Raw genomic sequence first — 25,606 nt, 5'->3', positions numbered from 1 at the left:
ATCCCTTTATTTTCTTTAAAAAAAAATACATATCTGTAGTCACATGATAGTTACCATAGCTGTTACCAGTTTACATGATTCCAAGAAACTACACAGTGCTCCAGGTTAATTATTTAAGATAATTTGGTATAATAATGGCCACTTAGTAATTTCTTGATTAGAAATGCTAGTCATCAGGGTGTGCAACCAAAAAAAAAATAATTGCAAGTTAGACATTAATGCTGAAGTGGTGTAGTTTAAGTAACATAAAAGATACATTAAGGTCATGAGTAATTGTGTATAAACCATAACAGTATTAAAATACATTATTTTCATAAAAATACCATTGTGACATTTTTATATCTAAATAAGACATTTTTAGAAAGATGGTATGAAATATTTATCATACAAAAGCATATTCTTATAGCAGGATTATGTTGTATGTTTTTGCAAATTCTATCCAAGCACTTACAGCAGAAGCTTTTCTTTTTGTAACTGATCCTGTTATCATATAGAAGTGTATGCTGTGTGTACGCTATAGTTCATTCTATACAAACTGGTGAAAGTATGACACCGCAGGTAGAACAGCTGAGTTCTTTTATACCACTGAAACTTTTCAAGACGATAAACATGACATTCTCATTGCTTAATATGCAAAAGGAAATTACTCTTTATGCATTTGTTATATACATATACTGAGAATACTTTCATGCTACAATCCTTTCTTGCCAGTTTGACCTTTACATAGGCTTTTTTCAGCTGTAGTCAACAGTTTCTGCCTCCAGCCCCACTATGTCCTTAAACATCCTACTAGTATGAGTTTAAAAAGTTAAAAAAATAAATTATAACAGAAGCTGACTGCTATGATCACCAACTGAAACAGACCGTATGTCAGCTAACCCTACTGAAATCACGGATTTTGAAAGTCCTATTAGAACACCACTGTGTTTATTTCCTGCGATGGATATTGCATGCTTACATTTACGCTAGCAATCCACTTTAAATCCTGCATGTCAGCAGTTTAAAACCACCAGTTACACAGTTATAATTTAAGGCAGGTCAATAAGAGCACCCTAATTAACTGACATGGAATGATAGAGACTTCCTTTCAGGAAATGTTTGTCAGCTGCCTTCTCATCTTGAAAGATGCTAAACTAATACGGTTTTGGAAAGATGGTAAGAAGGAGAAAGGAAGAAAGTAAAGGATAGATCCAACTGTTTCAGCTGGCCCCGAAACAGTTTTGAAAGCTAAGATTTACTAGTAAAATGCCTCAGCTACAATATAATTTGACCAAATCACAGAATATGCTACTTGGACTTACCACTAGTTAAAAACTAGAAGGAAAGAAAAGCGACTGGGTAGTACATCAACAGAACAGTACAGGATGAGTATTGCTTACCCCTGAGTTAACAGGATTGGGTATAGCAGCACCAATTGGAAAACATTCTGCAATGCCAGCACTGCGCCTTGGTCCTATACTGTGGTATAGTTTCATATGCCCACAGAGTTTTCTTTAAGAGCACTTATTTCAGACATTATTAGATACAGGAATTCCTTTAGTTGCATCGGTATTTAAGTGGAAAAAACAGTGAGAATGCTACAGTGGCTATACAATTAGTACAGTCCATTTGTAGTGTTGTTATAATACATTTACAGCTGTGTTCTGAACACAAGTCAAGTCACTGTCTTCTGTGAAACTGTATTTGCCTTGTTTCCTGTGCAAGCAAAAAGCCCAGTAGAAATCACGTTGTGCCAGTTTTGAGCAAAATGTCCTGTAAGTCATCTGGAAGTGCTCTTATAATATCATTGATGTGTGTCTCCAGCTTTTTCAGTGTGTCAGTTTTCACAGGAAGATGTTCTCTGTCAGCCTGCAACTGTAAAGAAACAATAAAACATGTTTTCTACTAAAATTGCAAGTTTAAATTAAGACACAAAGTGACATACTAGCAAATCTGGAAAATTAGTTTCTCATTTGCTGAATAGGAATTTGGATTTTATTGGTTTTCTCAACAACCACACAATAGCATGAGCTTAGATGGTTTTTCTCTTTCCAGACCAATAAGCCTGGCTCCCATTCAGATCAGTCACAAAGTTTTAAAGACTTTCAAAAATAATCCAAGGTCAGCGCAATAACGCTTCCAACACAGCTGGACCATGTTGGGAAGCTAGCTAACTTTTCAGTCATGGCTGAAATGAGCTGTTTTTGTTTTAAAAAACAATATTTAAAAAACAGTATTTGAAGTACCTGTAAACACAATGAGATAAAAGGGTTCTCTAAGTAAGACATGCAAATTTGAGCCATGTTCAATTAATTTACTTACCAGTTTATTCTTCAACTTTAAGACAAGATCCACTGTTTCCACTTCAGTATGCTTCTGACTCCAAAAAACCAAGTTCTGAAAGAATAAAAACATTGAAATATTTACAGCAACATATGTAATTTTCAGAAGTGATATTAATTTATATCTACTGTTTCAGAACATGCCTTCTCCTTTTTCTTATGCCATTTAGTAAACTCATTTTACTTATGTACTATCTCTACTGTGAACTGCAAAACCTGCTTTAACTGGTTTGCCCAGGACTTAGCCTAACAGGACACTATCACACAATGCAATACAAACAAATTAAAAAAATTAAAATCATGCTACACAGGCTTAGTTTCAAAAACAGCATGTACAATGCAAAATGTCAGTGAGGGTTTACTGAATCAGATCTGCCAGCACAATGAAATATTACAATAGTGCCAGGTGGCACTTCTTGTTTCTAGGGCATTAAAGGAGATCATAATGCATAACTTATAAAATATACTCATTAAGTGAATTTTCTTATGAAATTTCTGTTCCTCTGCCCCTTTACTATTCACCTGCTAAAGACATTTGCTCATGTGTAGAAAGAGGTTAACATCTGCATCAAAAGAAAAAACTAATAAAGGAGCAAAATCAGGAACAAAGCTGTCACACGTTTTCTTTTATTTGCAGTAAGTCAAATATAGTTGGATACATTCTAGGTGATACAAACGACCTAGCTATTGCCCTGGAAATTATTTGGGCTGCTCTATTTGAATAACCTGTTTGGCTTGCTACAATGCACTGTTTGGGAACTGATAAGGCAAGAGATAAAAATCAATAGCTTTTTAAAACTAACCAGCACGATTTTTCTTTGTTTCAAAGTTGTGGCATTGACTTACTTTTTTCATTCTTGCTATTCCCTCTTTAGTTTGACAATCTCTTCTCCTCTTGTGACACCTTTCTGTACCAGTTGTTCTGCCTCAAATTATAATGATACCCACTTGAACATCTTTAGCAAATAATGGATCTTACAACATTAAGATGTGGCATTTTTTTATGTATCAATAAACAGATTTCACATCTTAGCTTCAAATTACTATGGACCAGTTGTAGGCTTATTTACTGTCTGTATCTAATTAGTTGTCTATTTTCTGTGGTATTCACCAAGTTTATAGCTTCAAAGCTACAAACTATATCACAACTAAAAATGTCTTGCCAAATGAAATACCAAGGATGGAAGCTGAACAGAATCACAGAATGTTAGGGACCTTAAAAGATCATCTAATTCAAACCCTCTGCCAGAGGAGGATCACCTATAGCAAATCACATAGGAATGTATCCAGGTATATTCTGAATATCTCCAGAGAGGGAGAACAAAACAACATGATCAAATAAGAGGTAAAGGGAAGAGGTGTACCCAGTTTCAAAATACACAATAAACCAACTAAAGATACATTTTAAAATAACAATTATTATTAAAAAGCAAAGGGCGTTTCGTATTGTTCTCTTTTACTGTGTTAGTTCTAGCTTGTAGAACTAATATGGCAAAATCATGTTTTGCTAGATTAGACTTGATAAAATTGTCAACATTTTTACATTCAACCAATGAAAACAGCAGAACTGATTTGAGAGAGAATATATTTTTATTACAAGATTTTATTACATTTTTCTTACCTCATTACAGAGTGCTTCTAAATGTAGGGCCTCCAACTTCTGTGTCATTTCTTTCTGCCGGCTTCTAAACCAACCATCAAAGTTTGGCGATTTCAAAAAATGCCTGGTAAAACACCAAAGCAAAATACACCTTATATTTTAATTACAGTTTTGGTAATACTGTGCTCAGTGTCATCAAATTTAAAGTAGTTATGGTTGAGGCTGAAGGAGATATAAGGGCCCTCTCTCTATTTACTTTCAAAAGACTGTAATATTCTGAAGTGGACTGTAATAGCTTCTAATAATCAAGACAAAGATTGAGGAAGCAACGCCAATAAAATGTGTTTGAAAGACAGTAAAGGTTAGGAATTTTGTCAGGAAAAAACCCACATGGCTCAGCTTGAAATATTGTGATTTTTATCTCTGTATATGATTGAAAGGAGGAATCAAGTTAGGAGGAGAAATAAAATCATAATCTGGTATACAGAGACCTGTAGGGTTAGTAGTATCTTAAGAAAACCGTTATCAGCTTACAGAATACAGATTTAAGCAAGAGTAGTAAGCACTATTGATTCCTGTTTAAGTATATAGTCTAAAAGTAAGTCAAATCCAAATCAATAATAAGTTTGCTCAGGAAAAGAGTGTTCATATTATTAATCTGTCTTCATTTATATACTTTTATTAATATTCTAATGAAGGAAATGACCTGTAAAGTCCTATCCAGTCTCCTTTTAAACCTGATGTGAGCTGTGGTCCTGCTTTTTCCAGTGTCTTCATGAAGTCATCTTGGCTAAATTGCCTCAGCTGTGGTGGGCTCTATGGCAAGGAAAAAACACAATTAGAATCTCAGAATGCTTTGGGCTGGAAGGGACTGTGAAGTTCATCAAGATCAAACCCCCTTCAACAAGCACAGATATGTTTAACTAGATGAGATTGCTCAGAGTCCTGTCCAGCCTGGCTTTGAGTGTTTCCAGGGATGGAACACCTACCACCTCTTTGGGAAACCCGTGCCAGGGTTTCACCACCCTCATCATGAAAAAAAGTCTTCTTTATATCTAGTCTAAACCTTCCCTTTTTTAGTTTAAAACCGTCACCCTTTGTTCTGTTACTACATACCCTGCTATAAAAACTGTCCCCATCTTTCTTATAGGCCTCCTTTAAGTACTGAAAGGCCACAATGATGTCTCCCTGAAGCCTTTTCTTTTGCAGGCTGACCAACCCCAACTCTCTGAGCCTGGCCTCACAGCACAAGTGTTCCAGCCCGTCAATTTTAGTGGCTCCTCTGGACCCACTCCACAGGTCTGTATCCCTTCTCTGCTGAGGTCTCCAGAGCTGCATACAGCACTGCAGCTGGAGTCTCACCAGAGCAGAGGGGAAGAATCACCACCTTTGCCCTGCTGGCCATGTGTTAGCATACCATAACTGTTTAATTACCAATTTCCAGCTCATCTGGATTTTATTCCCTTACCTTCCACGGTGATATGCATTTTTGCAAAGGCATCAGGCTTGCCACATAACGCTCCTAGGGAAAGGAAAAACAAAAGGCTGTTTGCATAAGCAGTGTTACAGATACACAGTCCACGTCTATGTTTACTTATCACTTGTGACCACAGCATTTTCTCCGGTATTGGTACAGGGTGAGGTCATGCATATTTACCACATGACAGCATAAGGAGCTTATCTAACACCATTTGTATTTCCCAGCTGTGGAACTTTATGTCAGCAAGATTCTAGAAGGATGCGAGGGGAAGGAGGACAGGAAACAAACATACACATGGAATGCATATACCCTGAACTCCAGACACTAGTAAATAAACTCCCTTTTCTCTGGTGGCAGTTCACAGGTACCTTCACCTCACGAGTGATTCCAAAACAGTAATCCCATTTTGTGTCAAGTATTTGGAAGTAATTTTCAGAGTCTTTCATACAAAAGTTAAAATATAGAACTAACCTACAAAATGCTCTTATCAGCTGTAGGCACCTCTGCAGTAGCAACACTTGGCAAAAGCATGGCTAGAGTTCCAGGGGCCAATGGATGAGTAGTGGAACCATTTCTTAGCAAGGTCTCTGCTAAAGCTTCAGGTCTGATACTGGGAAGCAGCTCTGCCTTGCTAGCTCACACAAGCACACATAAACAGAAGGTACTATACATTTGCAAAGTGTTTGTACACAAATAACTCTACTTCTTGATCTCTCTAAGCCTAAGATGGGGAATGCTTAATGTTTGGGGTTGTTGTGGTTTTGGTGGATTTTTTGTTTGGTTGGTTGGTTGTTTTTTGTTTGTTCGGTTTGGTTTTGTTGTTGTTTTTTCTTTTAGCATTTTTTACCTGAGACCACATAAGAAAAGCAAATTCTGTAGCCTACACTGCATCATGTTGGTCATTAACATTTCCCGACAGAAAACGATATAAAGGTGAGTTTCATAATAATCCTTTTACCAGTTCTAGATGCTCTGAATCTAAGCAGAAATATTGCCCTTTCTTTCAAGTCTCTCATAACTTTTGTTTAGGCTTGACATAGGTGCTAAATTAGAAAATCCTGCAAATCCTGCACTGACCTGAAGAAATAGCTACCCTGAGGCCACACAGCAACTGCCCAAGGGGGTCTAACTGCTGAAATGCCTCTCCTGCAGGTAATCTGATGGCAAAACACTTCAAAAAAAAGCCAACCCAAACTCTAAATTGTCTACCTTTGGATACAGACATTGTTCTTTGAAAGTTAGATAGAACATAGGTAAAAATGGAGTTGCAAAGGTAAAAATGGAGTAGCAAAGGTAAGTAAGCTTGTCAAGTAAGTTAATTGCCCGGAGGACAAGTATTGAGGGTCTGGACAAGGCAGACAGAAGGAACTGAGATGTGCTAGATACACTTTCTCATACCAAGCATAACATCAGTGAGGACACAAATATGAATGAAAAAGGGAAAAATTCTCTAAACTTTAATGATTTGAATAAAAATCCCACTACCACTAGAAGACAGAATAAATACTTAAGGGAATAAAAAACAAACCTGTCTAATCTACCGGTTGAATTGGTTGATATTTCACATATTAATAGGAAGATTACCTTGTAGTATGCCCTCAGCTATCATTGCAGATAGTAATTTGCTACAAGAGTATACACTTACAGAACTCTTCTCATTACAAAGTACCTTCCAACTGTGCCTTTTACCTTCCAACTCTGCCTTTTCAATATTGGGATTTCTCAAGGTCAAGAGAAACACTCTTGCAAATTAAACAGAAAAAAAAATTAAAAATAGAACAGAGGACAGAGATTCCAAGTGTTGAGAAAGCATTAGAGAAATTTCCTTCTTACTCTGTGTTAAAATACACACACGTGGTTTTGTTTTGCTTAAATGCTATATGGTACATTGCAAGCAGACATCTGAAAAGGTGACCTGTCTAGTGGATGAGGGAAGTGCTGTGGACATTGTCTACCTGACTTCGGTAAACTTTTGCCACTGTCTCCCACAGCATTTTCCTTTAGAAACTCAAGGCACAAGGCTTGGGTAAGTGCATTCTGCACCCAATCAAAAACTGGCTGATGGCTGGGCCCAAAGAACAGTAGTGAATGGAGCTAAATCTGGCTGGCACTCAGTCACTAGTGCTGTCCCGTAGGATTCAGCACTGGGGCCTGTCCTCTTTAATATCGTTATCAATGATCTGGAGGAAGGGATTGAGTGCATCCTCAGTAAGTTTACAGATGACACCAGACTGGGTGGCTGTGTTGATCTGCTAGATCATAGGGAAGCTTTACAACAGGATTTGGACACGTTAGACAAATAGGCCATGGTTAATTCTACAAAGTTCAAGTGCCAAGTGCCAGGTCTTGCACCTGGGTCACAACAACCCCACGGTAAGCTACAGAGTTGGGAATGTGTGCTTGGAAAGCTGCAACTCGGAGAGGCACCTGGGGGTATCAGTTGACAACTGACAAAATATGAGTCAGCAGAGTGCCCAGGTGGCCAAGAAAGCCAATGGCATCTTCGCTTGGATTAGGAACATGGTGGGCAGCAGCAACAGAGAGGTAATCAACCACCTGTGGTCAGCACTGGTGAGACCACATCTCAAGTACTGTGTTCAGTCCTGGGCCTCTCATTACAAGAGCGACATTGAGGTGCTGGAGTGTGTTCAGAGAAGAGCAATGAGGCTTGTGAAGGGCCTGGAGCACATGGTCTACAAGGAGCATCTGAGGGAGCTGGGGTTGTTCAGTCTGGAGCAGAGAAGGCTGAGGGTGGACCTCATCGCACTCTACAGCAACATGAATCACAAAATGGTTAAAGTTGGAAAAAACATCTGAAGGCTATGTGGTCCAACTCCCATTTTCTCCCCCATGAACAAGCATCTCCTGTCACTGGACACCATTGATGAGATTGCTCTTCAAACCTTCTCTTCCCTAAGCTAAAAAGTCCCAGCTCTCTCAGCCTTTCTTCATATGAAAGACATCCCACTCCCTCAATCACCTTAGTGGTCCTTCACTGGACTCTCTTCAGAACCTCCATCTCTCTGTGGCACTTGGGTGCCCTAGAACTGGACAGAATACTCCAGGTGTGACCTCACCAGAACTGAGTAGAAGGCAAGGATCATCTCCTCAGCCTTTTGGGAACACCCCTCCAAATGCACCCCAGGATACCACTAGTCTTCTTCGCTTCAAGGACACATTGCTGCTGATGTTCATCTTCATGTCCATTAGGACCTTCAGATCCTTTTCTGTAAAGCTGCCTTCCAGCCTTGCAATTCCAAGTATGCACTGCTGCATAGGTTTATCCCTCCTCACAGGCAGGACTTTGCATTTCTCTATGCTGAATGGCATGAGGTTCCTCTCAGCACACTTCTCCACCCTGTTGAGACTCCTCTGAACAGCAGCACCACTCTGATCTATCAGCTGTTTCTCCCAGCTTTGCACTACTAGCAAATTTGCTGAGGCTACACACTGCCCTGTCATTCAGATCACTAATCAAGATGTTGAGCAGTACCTGAATCCAGTGTTATACTGCTAGGTACTAGATAGTTATTGGACTTAGACTAGTGCCAAAAAAAGCTACTCCATATGACGTGTGAAAACCCTGTTAGTCTAAGAACTCACTAATGGAATAATGAAACTTTCTGTCAACTCCAAAAAATACCGCCGCAGGATCACGCTCTGGGCTTCCATAGGACGCTTCTTCTGGACACCCTTGAAATAAAGAAATAAAGCGACAGTAAGTCTGTTAATCCAAAACATGTAAGTAGTTGTGGTGGGGTTTTTTTAAGGAATATTTATTGCAGTGTTTTTGCATTCATTTGCCATAAGCTTACACATAGTACCCCACATAGTAACCATGAAACAAGAGCATCAGCATCCAGTCCCTTTGCACAGATATTCATCCCTTCAATCGCTGATTTTTAATTCCTATGTCAAGAATTTAAAAGAAAGACAAAAACCTATAAGCAAACTTGTATAAATCAGTTAAAGGAAGCTCTGATTCTTACACACCTCATGCATGAGATCTTCAGAACAAAGAGACTAGAGGGGAACAGCAGAGGGTGGAAAACCCAAAGCAGATGATCAAACATTTCTATTCTCTAAATCATTAACAACACGAATGGTAGAACTCAAGAGGGTAGCATAACGAAACTGCTAACAAGGCTGCAGCCTTTATTCTACAATGAGGATGTATTCTAGTCAGTTATGAACTGAATGATAAAGGAATCAGAATCCAGTTTCATTTCAGTTATGTTGGCAAAGCTGAGCCGTAACTGAAAGCACCATATGGCTGTACACAAAACAGGTAGCAAAAGAAGAGACTTGCAGTATTACCTTTTGTAACTGTTTAACTATTTCTTCATCCTTGTTCAAGTATGGCTTGTAAGAGGTATAAACACCTGAAGAAAAAAAAAAAGCAGCATATAGCTAGAGGAAAAATTTTAATTTTAAAAATTAAAATACTGATAATTTCACTTTGAAACAATTCATTACCTGGTTTGGAGTCCAAAGTTTTTAGGTTCTTCAGCTTTTTCACTTTCACCTGCTTTGGAACTTCACCTGCCAAAACATTTACAGCCACCTTTCTCACAATCTCTATCTCTATTACTAGACAGTACAGTTGATGTGCTATACATAGCAATGATTTTCAGAAATGGATATTTTTATTATTTTAAGACTACTTAATATTCTAAGAAGCATTAGAAACACTGACAAGCATCCCAGTGTATAACCAGAAACATCCAGTTAACATTTGAATAACAACATACAGGCTTTTCACTTTATATATGGGTTCCCTGTTGAAAATGAAAAAAACAAAACAAAACAAAACCAAACCAAAAAAACCCACAAACTAAGCTGTAAGGATGATCCTCTGAATCAAAGCAGCTATCTTTCTTTGTCCTCCTTAAGATAAATGCTTTCAGGAACAAATGTTTAGAACTGTGACCAAAACAAAAATTGTACACAAGGAATTAAAACAGCCACAGAGTAAGTAAGAGAATTATTTTAAGCCTCCTTTTCCATTGGCCAAACTAAGCTTTTTTGTTTTATTTTCAAGTATATCCTTCTCCAGCCAGGAGACCCTTGACAGATATATATATCCATAAGGATTTGTTTGGTATTAAACTAAAGTAATTGAACCAAATCACGTATGTTTGTAAATACGTAAGCATAAGGTTAGACCTTGCTGTGCAGGATTGTAGAAGATATTTGTACTTTACCTGGAAGTTTAATATCTCCAATTCGGATAATGTGAGGCCAATGCTGAAGTGTTTTAGCAAAAAAAGGATTTGTCACCCCTAGAATGACAGATGGTCTAGAAAAATAGAAAAAATGTTTAAAATACAGTGCTAGGAGACGAATACAAAAGGTCAACTTGAATTCTTAACTTGAAATTATTTTCCCTTTGTATTTAAGAGTTACATTTTAAGTTGCACATAAGAGCACAGTATGTTTATAGCAGTGCAGAATAAAAATTATGACATCTACTTAGACTCTGGACTAAATTCTGCCCATTTGCAATGATGAGAATAGGGTATTATCTGATTTTTAATTAGTTTTTATTTTTAATAAGCAGGAATCTGACCCAAATTTGAAAGACAAATGACTATTTTACTTGGCTGCAAATTCAAGGTTTGATTATAACAAACTTTTGATACTTCAATGTGCCTGTCAATGTGACTGCTGTTTGTATGTGATTTTTCAGTAGAGCTACTGCTCAGATGATATGATTAAGAAAGAGATATTTATCCTGCTTCCTTTCCAAAACTTTAATGTTCATGGTTAAAATCAGTTAACAAGTGATGAACTACAAACACCTTAATAGCATTATGCCCAAGCCCACAGCCTGTCAGATTTTCCTGTCTGCTCTGTGCTTTGAATCTGGCTTTGAAGAAGCACAGGGACACCCAGAGAACAAGAGGCTGTAAGAGCACAGGACTCCTGCTATGGCACTGACCTGCAGAATTTGGATTTATAGCACTAATATAATGAAATTTTAACTAATTATATATACACACACACACACAATTATAACCACTTAAACGAAAACAGAACAAAAATCTGACCACAGAGCACTCTAAGAGGTTAATAGAATGTCTGAGCTATGGAAATAGCAATTTTCATCTCTGTATTTCATCTTAGAGTGAGCAGCACCAAATTGTATCAGTTTCTCTGAAGTCTTTTCTTGCTTGTCATAAATTCAGCCTTCAGCAGAAAAATCACTTCTTCCAAGTCCTACTGCTGTTCAGGTATGTTCATCTGAAAACATTTCATTGAGATATATTTCCCCCACTCATTTCAATTAGGTCTCATTATCTTCTGCCGGTTTTGTAATTCTGGTAAACTCATTTAAATTCATCAGAATTTGCAGACGTTGTTCATGATTTTTCACTGTTATCATACATGATTTACAATTTCTCTTCCAAAATGATGAAGACCGGCATCCATAGAAAGGTCTCAATGGGTTACTTTCGTTTATTCTGAAAAAAATTATTTATGATCTTTCATGTTCCTCTCATGGTTATGTCCTAAGAATCTACAAAAGAAACAAACTAAGGCTCAAAAGAACCCAAACAATAGGCATCCTCATTCTCCCCAGGAACAGATCAAGTCTAATCTATTAAATCTTTTCATGCCTGTTGTGTGAGAATCAAAAAGCAACTTTCACACAGAGCTGGCTTGGACCCATGTACACAAATTGACATTGTTTTACTAACTGCCAGGTTAAAGACTGAGGGTTAAAGTTAAGTAAGCTTTCATGCACACACATGCACAAAATCAGCAATCCTACAAGTCAATGTAAACTGGTAGCAAATCCTGAGGAATCTTGTTTCACTGCTACTGGGGGTATAATAGGAAGTCTTGGTAAGAAACTTGGTCACCCTCAGGAGCCTTAATCCATCACATTGACCAGAACCAATTCTGGTTTAAAACAACACTGAACTAATTTCAGAAAAGGCATGATAAATCAAAACATCAAGATGAAGAACACTGCCTTGCTACCCTCCTTTGCTGAAGTTAATAAAATACATAAAACCTGCATTATCTGCATTCTTCCCCTTCTAGACACTACTCTGAAACCCTATTTCCAATCTTTCCAATTCGTTTTCTTCTCTGTATGAAAGTTGGAGCACTTCTAGCTGTTTCAAATACTAGTGTATGTACTGAACAAACTTTCTATTTTGCTACAGCAGAGCAGATGTGGTTTTTAAACACGGCCTGCTAAAGTTTAACCAAATTCTTCCTCAAATTATTTTTAGAATCTAAATTACATACTGCATAATCATTCTTGTGGAATACAATCCAAAACATAGTGCCTATGTTTGTATGTTTTTCCACTGCTGCATCTCTGGCAATACTTCCATTCAGAGAAAAAAAAGACAGTAAAAAAATAACAAAACAAACAAAACCCCCAACACAACAACCACTGTCTGTTATCAGAAAAACATATTTTTAGAAGACCAGTGAACCTAACAAATGCACTCCATTCCCAAATCAAGTTGCATTTAAATAACATGTAATAGGAAATACTGGAGGTGTATGCTCTCAAAATAGGTGTAGGATTAAAAAAAAAGGAAAAAAAGAAGAAAAATAGTGTGTTCTTAAAGCACTTTCAAATAAATCTGGTTTTGTAGACCAATACTCTTTAGAAAGAATCTTAATTTATGAATTATTAACAACGTTTTCCTAAGAAATTTAGTGAAGAGATATTTAAGTTACTGTCTCAATCAGGACACTGACTGGATAAACTTTACAAAATAGCTGTATGAATGTTAAATTCCACAAGTCACTGTGTTTAGTAATTGCTTAAAAAAAGTGACAGTTATAGAACAATTTCCCAAGATGCTACTGTGGAGCTGGTGTCACACAGACAAGACCCTATGGAAAATCAAAATTTTTCTTGCTTTCATATTTGCAGTTTTACTTACTTTGTACACAAGTATCCTATGAAGCACAAATGTAATTTAATTATGACATGGTTTCATAACTTCCTTTACTGTATCTAACTGGAGTGAGAACTTAATCCGACTAACTATAACACTGTAAGATAAATCTTATAAATAGTCTAAATGTAATTCTCTAATGAATGTGAATTCAGACTCATTAAGGCATATCTCAAATTTATGGTTAGGAGTAGCTTTGAGAGCATCTTCACAACAAAGTTCGATTTACTCACGGGGCTTGCGTGCGAGTTGTATATTCTTTGAACTCACTGTCATGTATGGTGAAGTATGGCCTGAAATCACTGCAGTACTTCAATGGTGAAATGCAACTGCAAGGCAAAAAGAGGATAAGCTCACTGCATGGATGCAGTGCAAATTCCATGAAAGACACAAACAAATCTAAAATTTGTCATGCTTGGAAAGATTCAGGTGAAATGATGTTGTGCACAGCTACAGTCTACAGGGACTCACTTAGTCATTAGTTAGGAAGCTCCACTACATTTACCTAACAAGCGCCAACACAGTTTCTGAAGATTCTGATGGTGATGGTGCCATCACGACAAGTGGTTCCCCTAGCAGTACTAGTTCCCAAAGCATCTGGACGTGAAAGAACACTGGACAGAAACACCTAAAAATAGATCAAGGTATCTTAATTACACTTAACATAACCAGAGGAAATACATATTTAAGAACTGGATAAAAAGGAAGTCTTCAGTAGCATTTAATAATCATTTGAAAGATACAAAATACTCCTGAAAATAGAACATTTAATAAACTTATTTACTGCACTTTCAGCTTGCATGTTGCCAAAATTGTTCTTTAGCCATCTTTACAGAAAAATATTAGACCCAATACTGATAAATGTTAGTTTGCAAGCTATGAGATGTCTTATGGAACTGTCATAAATCTTTTGACTTGTGGGAATTCACAATTAGGAATATTATCAGTCCAAACTCCTACCTGAAAAGATTTACTTCATGAACAGTCAGTAGAGGCATGGAGATCTGAGCGTCGGCCTAAAAGACATCGCAATGCTTGTTTTTTAGTCATCAGAATACCTAGGTATTAAATGAAATAGTTTCCCTTAAATGCTTACAGATGGTAAATGGTATAAACCCTAATTATTTACCACTACTGTACTACTGCAGTATGTACTACATCATCTCCAAGAGTAACTCCCTTTGTGTACTAAAAGCAAGATTTCCCCAACCCAACACACACACCAGTTACAGGCATGACACTTTCAGTCCAGAACAGATATAAAACACTGAAGCTGTTTTAAATAGTCATGCAACAATGAAGGGACAGATATGTTTTATATCTGTCTTCTACGGCTAAAGATTTTTAATTTGGTTTTAATCCTCAAAAACCACTAGTTTAATATAGTTTCACCCAGTAAATGGATGTTCAAGTTCAGTAATTTTGTCACGAGCTGGACTTTCTAAAGTAGTTGGTGTAGCTGGGTTAGAATACCTTTTCTACAAAAAATCCAACTCTAGACTCTTCCACTCAAAGTTCCAAAGGTTGTGGATTTTATTATTATTAAAGTACATCAGGACTTGTTACCAATCTTCTAGGAACAAGTTTAAAGTAAAAGAATGAAAGTAGGTATTTAGTTTTTTCTCAGGGTTATATTCAGCAAAACTATCTGATCTCTACCTGGTGCATATCCTGTACTATTGGTGTTGTTCCAGGCTTGTCACGATATGTTGGAATCTGCAGCTGTGAAAGAAAGATTTTTTTTTCTTTGTATCAAATTCAGCAGAGACTGAAAATGCTGACTTACAGACCAGATATAATATTTAAAGAGGCTGTATTACAGCAGGATGCTTAATTTACTCCACAGAACATCCAATAACAATGAATACATACCTGAGGACTACAGAGGATTGCTACAGAAATCAATATGGAACACTATGTCATACTGCATTGCAAATTGAATAATAGAACATACAAATAATATTTCTGTTAAAAAAAATTGTTAATAACATTAGTCACAAGTGTCACAATAACTTAGTATGTTTGAGTGTTGGAGAGAATGATCAAAGATAAAGTTATGAGGTTTTAAGGAGTTACAGAATTACTTTTAGAAAATATCCTCTTCTAAAATGAGAGACATTTTGGTGGGTATGAGGCAGAAACCAAACAGGCTGAACAACATAAATCTACTTCTCTGGCCTCACAGGTTTTATCTGTGTCCTGAGTACTACAAATTTAATCATACTGGAAGCTTGTGTGCACAAACAGATGTAATTTATATGCAGAAATTAAAACTGACTGCCTGTGCAGTGCGAAAAAAACCCCCAACCTTAAACAATATTACAGAAGACAGTAATTACTGCATTCTTCAACTGAGTAAAGCCATTTCAACTCTCATGGGTAAGAATTACTGATGAGATAAATGCAGGCAATACCCAAAAAACACATACCTGGCTTTCATCATTATCACCCAGCATCCAGAATACTGCTTTATTCAATTTTTGCTTTTAGAAGAGCTTCAGACACTTTTCCTTCCTATCCAGTCACAAACTTGAGAGTATCTGCTAAGAACGTACTTCCAACTGTAACCTCTCGATCTATCAAGTCCATTTAATTGCATTTCATTTGGAGATGCTATGGCTCCCTGAGGCCCAGTTCTCAGCCATCATATAACCTCCATGCATCTAGGCACAGGCATATAGCTGCTCCCCACACACTAGATACGAATTCTTTAATAGCCTTCCTCAGATATTTCACTTCCATTGAAAAATATCAACAGACCAAGAAATCAGTTTCTGGTGTGCAGGCCAAAAAAGTCGAACTTCAGGAATAAGAATTATTTTCAGCAATATATTAAATCTGCTTGATTGGAACTTTATTCTCAGTATTTTGAGGTGTTACTTAATGTATCATTAGACAAATATAATTATCATTGAAGTTTCATAGATTGCATATTCCAGAAGGATAATAGAGACACCACAATTAGTAACTGTATTAAATATTGCTTATTATGTGTTAACCTACGCACCATAAAAGATTCTTGCCTCCTCCCCACAATCAAGGAACCTAACCAACATCTCCCAGACCTTCACTTTTAGTGCAGTATACATCTATTTCTGTTCTGAAGTACAAGACACTGAAAACAACGTAGGATACAGTGAATATTTACACGATCAATGGAGGGGAACATACTGCCTGAGTAAAATAAGCAGAGGAGAATTTACCTTCATTATAATGCCCATGATAGGCAAGTGTAGTATTTTCCCTGGAATTGGTGGTGGCCAACGATCAACATCACTACAAACTTAAAGAAAAAAGGAAAAAAAAAGAGAAATATAACTAGCTTACATATGCTATAACCCAGGATATTGTAGTCACCTTTGTACACATTGCAAGTTTAAATCAGTGCTGAAAGCTTGCAACAATTCTACTCGCCTCTTAATTACTCTAAACTCAAAAGAAGTTTTACAGCCTTTTTGACATCCTTAGTGTATTATTTCATTAAATCTATAAAGTTTTTAATTTCAAGAAAACAAACTCCTTGTCCTCCATTTTTTGTAGTAACTAGACTCACAGTTTATGAAATCTTACATAAGAAACCATGAGAATACATATTAAGAAACTCTGAAAAGAAAACATACATTTATGTACAACAGCTACTGTATAACAGAAACGCAAGTAGTGAAGGGAACAGCTAGCTTTGTAGCTTGACTAGAAAGCTTTTCAGCATTTTGTTGTAAAAAGTTATGAACATCAAATAATTCTAGTAGTTTCTGCAGAGCTTATTTTGTTCATAACACAATCATTCAATAACACCTGTTTAACTGTAAGGTGATTAAAAATACAATTCTTTCATCAAGAATGGGTTCCACAAATTGCTGCTCAGTTAAAGCACAAAGACATGAGTGTTGTATAGGCCAGACACAGTACAAAGAACCCAGCACCTCTAGGCAAAGGGGAAATTCCTTTCCCATTTGGACCTCTCTGGCTCAAGTCTCTACAGTCCTGCTCTTTTGCTTTTTCCCCTATGGAAAAAAAAAATCCCTTTCGAGGACATTTAACAAACTTGCCAGAATACCCAAAAAAGACTGAATTTGTGAAGAATGCAAACTAAGAATGGCCACCAGCTCCTTGTGCTGAACAGCTGGTCCTGAAACATCGAACAAAACCCTCTATGTTTTTCAGAGGGGAGCATCAACTCTCCCAAGGAGGATCTAAAATAATTTTAGCTCTGATCAATGATATAGGAATCAAACCAGCGGGCTGAACTTTCAACCCTGCAAGGAGACAGAAACACAAACTAGAATGTGAGAGTGTTGTTTGTTATTTCTTTAAAAGAAGTACATGGTATTATACAAGCTCTTCCAGAGCAACATAACAGTACCACTACCTGCTTCCAGGAAAGCTTCACTTTTCTCAAAGTATTCTGGTGCTATGTGCTTCAGCATAGTGTGAAAGAGATGGATATAAGGTAGCTTGCTGATCAGGACCAGTGACTGGAATAGAGTAAGAAAACAAAAATATAATTCAATGGTAACCCTTCTCCTCAGTTCTGTTGCAGTTCTCCTGGTCTTCTTCAGAGAACATCAAGTGTGATTCTCCTCACACATGCAAGCCAACCACAGACGTGATTATGGCAACTGCAAAAACCCAATTCCCAACAGTTTCCAACTTTTTGATTTTTAAGCACACAAAATATTTTTAATTTGACAGTGCATTTTTTTTAAGAGAGCAAGATACTATCCTTACTTTTCTGAGGTCACTGAAAAGTAATTAATTTCTGAATTAATATTTTGATAAAATAATTTAAATTACCTTCTGGAAGTAGCCTCTTTTTAACGATTTGTCTCGAACCTGTCTGAAATACACATAACCATAGTAATATGCTGGATCTTTCTGCAAAAGAAAGCAAAGAATTCAATGCAACAACCTGATACTGTTCTTCAGCATTCAATGCACATGTAAAAAGCTTATTTCCCTGCAAGTTCCAAAGTTAGTAAGATAAAATAAACTAGAAAGATGACTCTGGCTATTTGCATTTACTTATTTTTTAAAATAAATACTCCAAAGAGAAAATATTAGTGTGTGGAAATGGATGTGCTTTCTGGCTTCCCTATTTTTATACAGATAGTCTCCTGACACACCATGAAGGAAAAAAATCAACACTCATAATTTTGCAAAGTAGTACTAAAAAGATATTAGCAGTCGAAAAATCTTAAAGCTCTGACATGAAAAGATAAAAACTAGTCTTTCAATCTACTAGTTTTCTAAAAGATTCTTGGAATATTAAAGAAGCATGGTCTCATACTACAGAGATAAAACAACAGCTTCATCCTTCCTACAAACAGGAATTCAAGTATTTGCCACATATGCAGATCTAATTGAGTTTGAGAATCAGACTCCCACTAGCACAGTTGAAGGCCTCAATTTTCCTTAAGGACATGATGAGAACAACTTTTTGGCCATTACCTCTTTTAGGTAACTGCTCCACCCACAAAAAAATGAAGGGTAGAAACAGACATCTCAGTTTTATTTATTAAGTTATAAAGCACTCCAGGTTTCAAAAAAAGTAATGCTTTTTACAATTTGATATACAGGTTTCTAAGTAGTAAAAAAATAGGTCTGGTCTCCAATTTATTTCCTTGCATTCCAAAAACCATAGTAATAAAGCTTAAAGAACAGCTGACAAAACTCATTATTAGTTACTTAGAATCATAGAATCAGTCAGGGTTGGAAGGGACCACAAGGATCAGCCAGTTCCAACCCTCCTGCCATGGGCAGGGACACCTCACACTAGATCAGGCTGGCCAGAGCCTCATCCAGCCTGGCCTTAAACACCTCCAGGGATGGGGCCTCAACTACCTCCCTGGACAACCCATTCCAGGCTCTCACCACTCTCAGGGTGAAGAACTTCCTGATGTCCAGCCTGAATCTCCCCACTTCCAGCTTTATTCCATTCCCCCTAGTCCTATCACTACCTGATACCCTAAAAAGTCCCTCCCCAGCTTTCTTGTAGGCCCCCTTCAGATATGGAAAGGCCACAATAAGGTCACCTCAGAGCCTTCTCTTCTCCAGACTGAACAGCTCCAGTTACTTACTACGGTAATGACATGCTACAAAAAACATTTGGTGAGCTTTGTCTTTCGAGATAACCAGTAGAGAGATTTTGTTTTTCAAGCATTAAGCTTAAGCATGAAGACCCATAAAATAACATTACCCAGAAGAAATTAAATTCAGTTTTTTTCTTATTTCCAACCTTTAAGTAAACTGGCAGATCTCTATCCAATTGGTCCAGAAAACAACACAATGAGACTTTCCTTCCAGGAGATTGTCGAAACCTAAAACAAAACTGTGTATCCCCAAGACAACCTAAGTAGAGAGAAGAAATAAACAACAGAGCATTCAAAGTCTGAGCCTTGTTTAACATGAGGACTTCCTTACAGCCAAAGACGTATAATAGATTTGATTTATTTGTTGTGACCTGCTACTGTGACCATGTATATTTTTAAGTGAACAACTTGGCATCTTTGGCAACAAGAAATATCTTACCCACAGCAAGAAGAATGTCACTGTGTCTCACAATGAGTTTGCTAGGCTGCCAGGTCCTTAAAGAAGCTCTACTAATGGCTGTCCTCCCACTGTGATCGTGCATTTTATTGATCTGCCTGTAGAGTTTTGATTATGTTCACCACATATTTCTCTGTTGATGACTGCACTTAGCCTCTTGACACCAAACAGTTCACATATAAGTCAAATGGGAGTGTGTTATTCTTTTACAGCTCCATGTGCAGGCCTAGGACTCAATACTTTGAAAACTAAATTCAGAAAACTGAATGAAACTGAATACTACATCCCACTAATATTCCCAAATAAATTTTGGCCAAGTTTGTATCAGGCAAGAAAGAAACTTTCTCCAGGTGGAACGTGAGAACTGCAGTATCAGAACTTGCATCACTGGTACTCTCACAGCTGTGTTCTCACCATTACTGATGTTGTTTGCTGTTAAAAGAAACGAAGCTCAAAAAAAAACCTTTAATTTAAGTAGAAGCTATGTAAGCTGAACAGAATGCACTGTTCATGGGAACAGTGATAAGGGGAACTACTAGAATCCTAAAAAAATCCAGCGACAGTACTCATTCTAGCAAACCTGTAAAAAAAACATGGAATGCAGTGCTATTAACATGATCACAACCAGTTGAAAGACAACCTCCTAAGCATTGTCAGCTTGTGATAAGCAGAGTGTCTGCTTATGTAAACAGATGTAAATGTTCATGGAACTGACTATAAAAAACAATTACTGTTAAAGGGAGGTTATTCTTCCCCTGTACTCAGCCCTGGTCAGGCCACACCTTGAGTATTGTGTCCAGTTCTGGGCTCCTCAATTTAAGAAAGATGTTGAGGTACTGGAACGTGTTCAGAGAAGGGCAACGGAGCTGGTGAGGGGTCTGGAACACAAACCCTATGAGGAGAGGCTGAGGGAGCTGGGGGTGTTTAGCCTGGAGAAGAAGAGGCTCAGGGGTGACCTCATTGCTGTCTACAACCACCTGAAGGGAGGTTGTAGGCAGGTGGGGGTTGGTCTCTTCTCCCAGGCAACCAGCAGCAGAACAAGAGGACAGAGTCTCAAGTTGTACCAGGGGAGGTATAGGCTGAATATTAGGAGGAAGTTCTTCACAGAGAGAGTGATTGCCCATTGGAATGTGCTGCCCAGGGAGGTGGTGGAGTCACCATCACTGGAGACGTTCAAGAGGAGACTGGATGAGGCACTTAGTGCCGTGGTCTAGTTGATTGCTTAGGGCTGGGTGATCAGTTGGACTGAATGATTTTGGAGGTCTCTTCCAACCTGGTTGATTCTATGATTACAGCTACTGTCAAGCAGCAAGTTTCTGCCTGGGAAAAGTCACTTGGTTCTCCTTAAAGACCTCAAGGAAAAAAAAAAATCATGCAGTCACTGTTCATAATTTTGACTCTTCACAGCTGTCCTTCCTTATTCTGACAGTGCCAACTGACTACACAGCCAGGCAACGCTCCATTCTCTGGATTACTGGTCTTCAGACTTAAAATTCAATGTCATCATCTTCTCTTTCAGTCACGTAACTACTGCTCCAGCAACCACAGAGAGCCCAGACCCTCAGGTGAAGTTACTGGCTGTGCAGCCAGCAGCATGGAATTATACCAGCACATTTGGAGCATCCACGTCCAGGTCTTAAAGCCACTTGAATTTGCAACAGGAAACTCACAATGCACCAAGACAAAACCAAAAGTAGCAAAGTATTGTATGATGGGATAACTATGCAATTCAAACAGGTGGCTAAAGCAAGTTCGTTCTTACAGTATATCAAGAACAGAGAAAATATCTTAATTTTAAAGACATTAAGACAATGGGGAAAAATTAGCCAAGATATTTTGTAAAATTACGTAAGAAAAAGCTCACACATATTAAAAGCACACACCTGCATCTCCCCATATCAGAGTTGTATGTTGCATAGCAACCAAGACCACAAAGTAAGAGTCTGTTACTACAGCTTTTGACTTTTGTAAAGAAATACATGTGAAAGAAAGCATCTGTAGTTCTGCCATATCTTTTTGCAGGTGGTCCAGGTCATCAACCACACGCCTCCAATTTCCCTTTGGCAGCAGAATGGCAGAAGTTTAAAGAATTTAGTGTGTAGGACCATGCAGAGCACCAGAAACATCAAAAATAGAGAAGATATAAGATCACCTAGGTTTTCCTTTCACAACTGTTCTTTCCAAATGTTTTTGAACTTGAGTCAGTTTCACTGTTATGAATGTAGAAAATGCACACATATTCCTTTATGGGAAGAGTTCCATATCCCTTCCATTTGCTTTATTAAACCCTTCAAATTCTATGCCTACAATGACATTATTTGGTTTAAAAGTGAGATTAAGATGGTCATTCTTTACTTGAAAAGTATTCTGAAACCTCTGCATGTAACTCATTTGGAAGCTCTTCTACATTCACAGTTCTGATATTTCACTTACACAAAATAAAAAAAGAATTCTCAGACCTTACTGCAACACAAACAATTAGTTTTAATTTAACCTTATTTGCAACTTTTGTGTATTGCAATATTGCAAATTCATGTAAGTATTTAATCTAAACTCAAGTTCTTAAACATAGTTTGGTCCCACAACAGATGACTACAGAGTGAAGGAAGCACTTACCTGAATTAGAATCTGGAAAAGACAAATAGCAAATATTGGTTTTCTAAAGAGTGGGGAAAAGAAAAGAGAGTCATTATAGTTCCTGAAATTACTAAACAAACCCAAATTATATACTTATCCAGAAACCATGACTTACCTCTTTATCTGTGAGTTTTGAATGTGGAGGATATATCACCTACAAGGAAAACAAACAAACCAAACTTTATTTAAAAATACACTGGGTATAAGCAGTAAGCTTCTATTCAATATTTTTACAATACAGTCTTCAAGTACCTGCTTAGCCTTAGGCTATTGACAATGGTAAGCCATTAATATAACGTCTCTGTTCTTATTTTTCCTACTTTTAAGCTAACTTGATCATTCATCTTTACAATGTATTTTAGATGCCAGCTGGAGACCATATAGATACATTAAAAAAAATTAAAAAATCAGAGTACTTTAGATTTTTGGTGGAACAGGCCTCCAAGGAGAGCAACATTATACCCTTCAGATTTATCTTGTACATAAAAAAACACAGTAAATGGTTCCACAGAAAGCCAACAACACATCATGGTCCAAAATCTGTTGCAATCGACAGGTAGGAGTAATCAAAATTCAATCACAGAATTCCCCCTATAGTAACAGTAACTCTTGGAGGATGAACATCTGCCGCAAATGAGAGCTGGGAACCATGAACTCTTGAGGAACATACTCAAAAAGCTATGGCTGTTGTACTGGTAAAAAACCAACCAAACAAACAGAAGTAAATTTATTTAATCTATTTTTACAATGCACAAATAAAAAATGATGCAATACAATATAAGCTATGGAAGCACCATCATTTAATATACAGGAAAGAAGACAAAGTCAGGATACTTAAAATTCAGCTAAACAGCTACTCAAAAACCCCAAACCCAAAATGAGTGAAATGAATAAACAAAAGAAATTCATCATAAATTCTAAGATTATGTTTCAAAGAAGGTTTCAAGGCCTCCACAGAGGGGAACTTCACCAAGAACCAAATTCAATGCAGGAACACTAAGTTAGTCTGGAGTCCTCATATTATCATACCATTAACATCCAGTTATCTGATTTAATCTTGTTTTAAATCTGACAGCATAATGATAACCTACTCTACAGAAAAACAAATTAAAAAAAAAATATCCACTGGCTGGTCTCTAAGAGGGTCATCTGTCCCTGGGCCATAAAATCTTCAACTAATTTCTTTTTCCCTAGACTCTTATCCAATGTTACCCATCCATACAACACACTATTACTAAAAGTAGACATGTGACTGGAACACCTGCATACTGTATTTAGTAAACCTATCATCAGCTTTTTTTAATCACTGAACGTTTTCCTACCCTGTCTTATGCTAAGCAACACACTCAAAGATAACTCCTTCAGCAGCTGATTGATGCTGAAGTAACCTGCATCTAGTCAGATGACTCGAGTACAGACCAAACTAAAATTCATACTGCTTTTTCCTCCCTAGTTGGTGTATCTTCCCAAAATTAAAACTGAAAGTCAATTATTCTTCCTGCAGTAACTTAAATGAAAAAGCTCAGGTCTTAGTTATTGCAGACATTTTCAGTTTCATTTCGTGCATCAAATCAACTACAACTGAAGGGATGGTCAATAGAGTTGTTTGCAGACAGAAGAGAGGCTAGTCTCTCTACTTGTCTCAGCCATCAATTATCTGCTTACGTCAGAGGTTATAAAGAAATGCTCCTCTTGGCTGCTAACAATATCTTCTAACACAAAGCAAATATAACCTAGGTAATTAGCACAGTATGTTAGTTCTTTATTTGCAGTTCTCTTGCAGCCAACAACACATATCAATTCTGTATTTTAAATATTGTAATAGCTAGCTTGCCTGAATTTTATGCCAGTCTGTATACATTTATGATAGCACTACTTTAACAAAATCCCAACTTACAAAGAAAGAAAAAGACATTTCCCCCTGCACACTGCTTGTTGTGCAGTGATATGGCAAATACAGTGAAACCGATCCAAATTGCAATTTAATTTTCAGCCCAATCAGCTCCCTCACGCAGTTCCACATGCAATTTCATAGATGTCTGCTGTACAAAATGGCAAAGCTCAGCAGGGAGTTAAAACCCCTGCGGTTTGTGGCAGCACCACTAAGGCTTTGTCACAACCTGACATTCATTTAATGGTGCAAGGAAAGTGCTTCCAACATTTAAGACATTTTATTTGCATATCTCTGTGATCTTGAGCAAACCGTTGCATTCACATTGCTGGCACACTTTAAAAAGTCTCTGACACGCAGATGCGCTGGGAATTACGGCTATGTGCACAAAAAGCAAGCCGAGAGTGCCCTTCACACAGATCCTGGCACGAGATGAAAACCGTTCCCAGAGGCCCAGTGACGTGACGGCCAGCACAATGAACACAGCTGCTTACAGGACTCACCTGACGCTTGGTGACAGCTGCCGCCGCTCTCCCACCGCACGCTCCCTCCCGCCCTCCGCACGCTAAGCCAGCGCCGCCGAAGCTCGCTCCCCTCGCCGCCCCTTGGGAATTTGCACAATCACATTTCCCTCACAACGCCGCCAAGCTTCCCCCGCCGCTGTGCAATGCCTGCACCAGAGGAAGTGCCCGATTCCGGCGGGGCCCTGCCGCAGAGCCGCCGACCCCAAGGGCCCGCTGCCCACAAGCCCATCGCCGAAGCCGGGCGGTCGGCGCGCTCTCGCCGCCTCACTTACCTCCACCGCCTGGCCCAGCTCCAGGTCAAAGCCCACCACACACACGCAGTGCAGCCAGGCCGAGAAGCGGTCCCAGGGCAGCAGCGCCAAGCACGGGTCCGGACCATCCGGCTCCGCCAGCGCCGCCGCCGCATCCTCTCCGGCCTCGACGGCGCGGCACGGACTCGGCTCCCGCAGCGACATGGCGCTACCGGCCCGCCGGCGAGCCGGCTCCGGCCCCGGCTCCGGCTCCGGTCCTGCCGCCGCGTGGACCACGTGACCCCCGGGGCACCGCCTCCCACCCCCTGGTTGCCGCGGAGACTGGAGCAGCCTGACGCAGGAGAGTCCAAGAGGAGGGGGGGTGGCCAGGGCCGGGAAGCCCAAACCATTACAGTGGGCCAGAAGGGGGAGCAGCGACCCGGCGCCCT

The 25,606-nt window shown here is 38.4% G+C and overlaps 1 protein-coding gene across 1 annotated transcript; it reads right to left on the bottom strand.

Moving 5' to 3' along the window:
* Positions 1-830: 830 nt before the first annotated feature.
* On the bottom strand, positions 831-25,382 carry DENND6A (DENN domain containing 6A). The gene is made up of 20 exons (XM_054387618.1): positions 25,200-25,382; positions 22,628-22,666; positions 22,492-22,534; positions 19,565-19,677; positions 18,124-18,204; positions 17,699-17,804; positions 16,533-16,612; positions 14,989-15,051; positions 14,290-14,345; positions 13,835-13,957; positions 13,563-13,658; positions 10,606-10,700; positions 9,878-9,943; positions 9,719-9,783; positions 9,005-9,094; positions 5,390-5,443; positions 4,628-4,737; positions 3,943-4,045; positions 2,302-2,376; positions 831-1,854 (listed from the first exon to the last, which is right to left on the bottom strand). The coding sequence occupies exons 1-20, from the start codon at positions 25,380-25,382 to the stop codon at positions 1,723-1,725; spliced, it is 1,773 nt and encodes a 590-aa protein (XP_054243593.1). The 3' UTR covers positions 831-1,722.
* Positions 25,383-25,606: the final 224 nt, after the last annotated feature.

The sequence above is a fragment of the Indicator indicator genome, chromosome 15 (genome assembly GCF_027791375.1).
Source record: "Indicator indicator isolate 239-I01 chromosome 15, UM_Iind_1.1, whole genome shotgun sequence".
Lineage (NCBI taxonomy): Eukaryota > Metazoa > Chordata > Aves > Piciformes > Indicatoridae > Indicator > Indicator indicator.
Note: the sequence above shows the minus strand (reverse complement) of the source record. Positions and strands in the feature narration are given on the sequence as shown.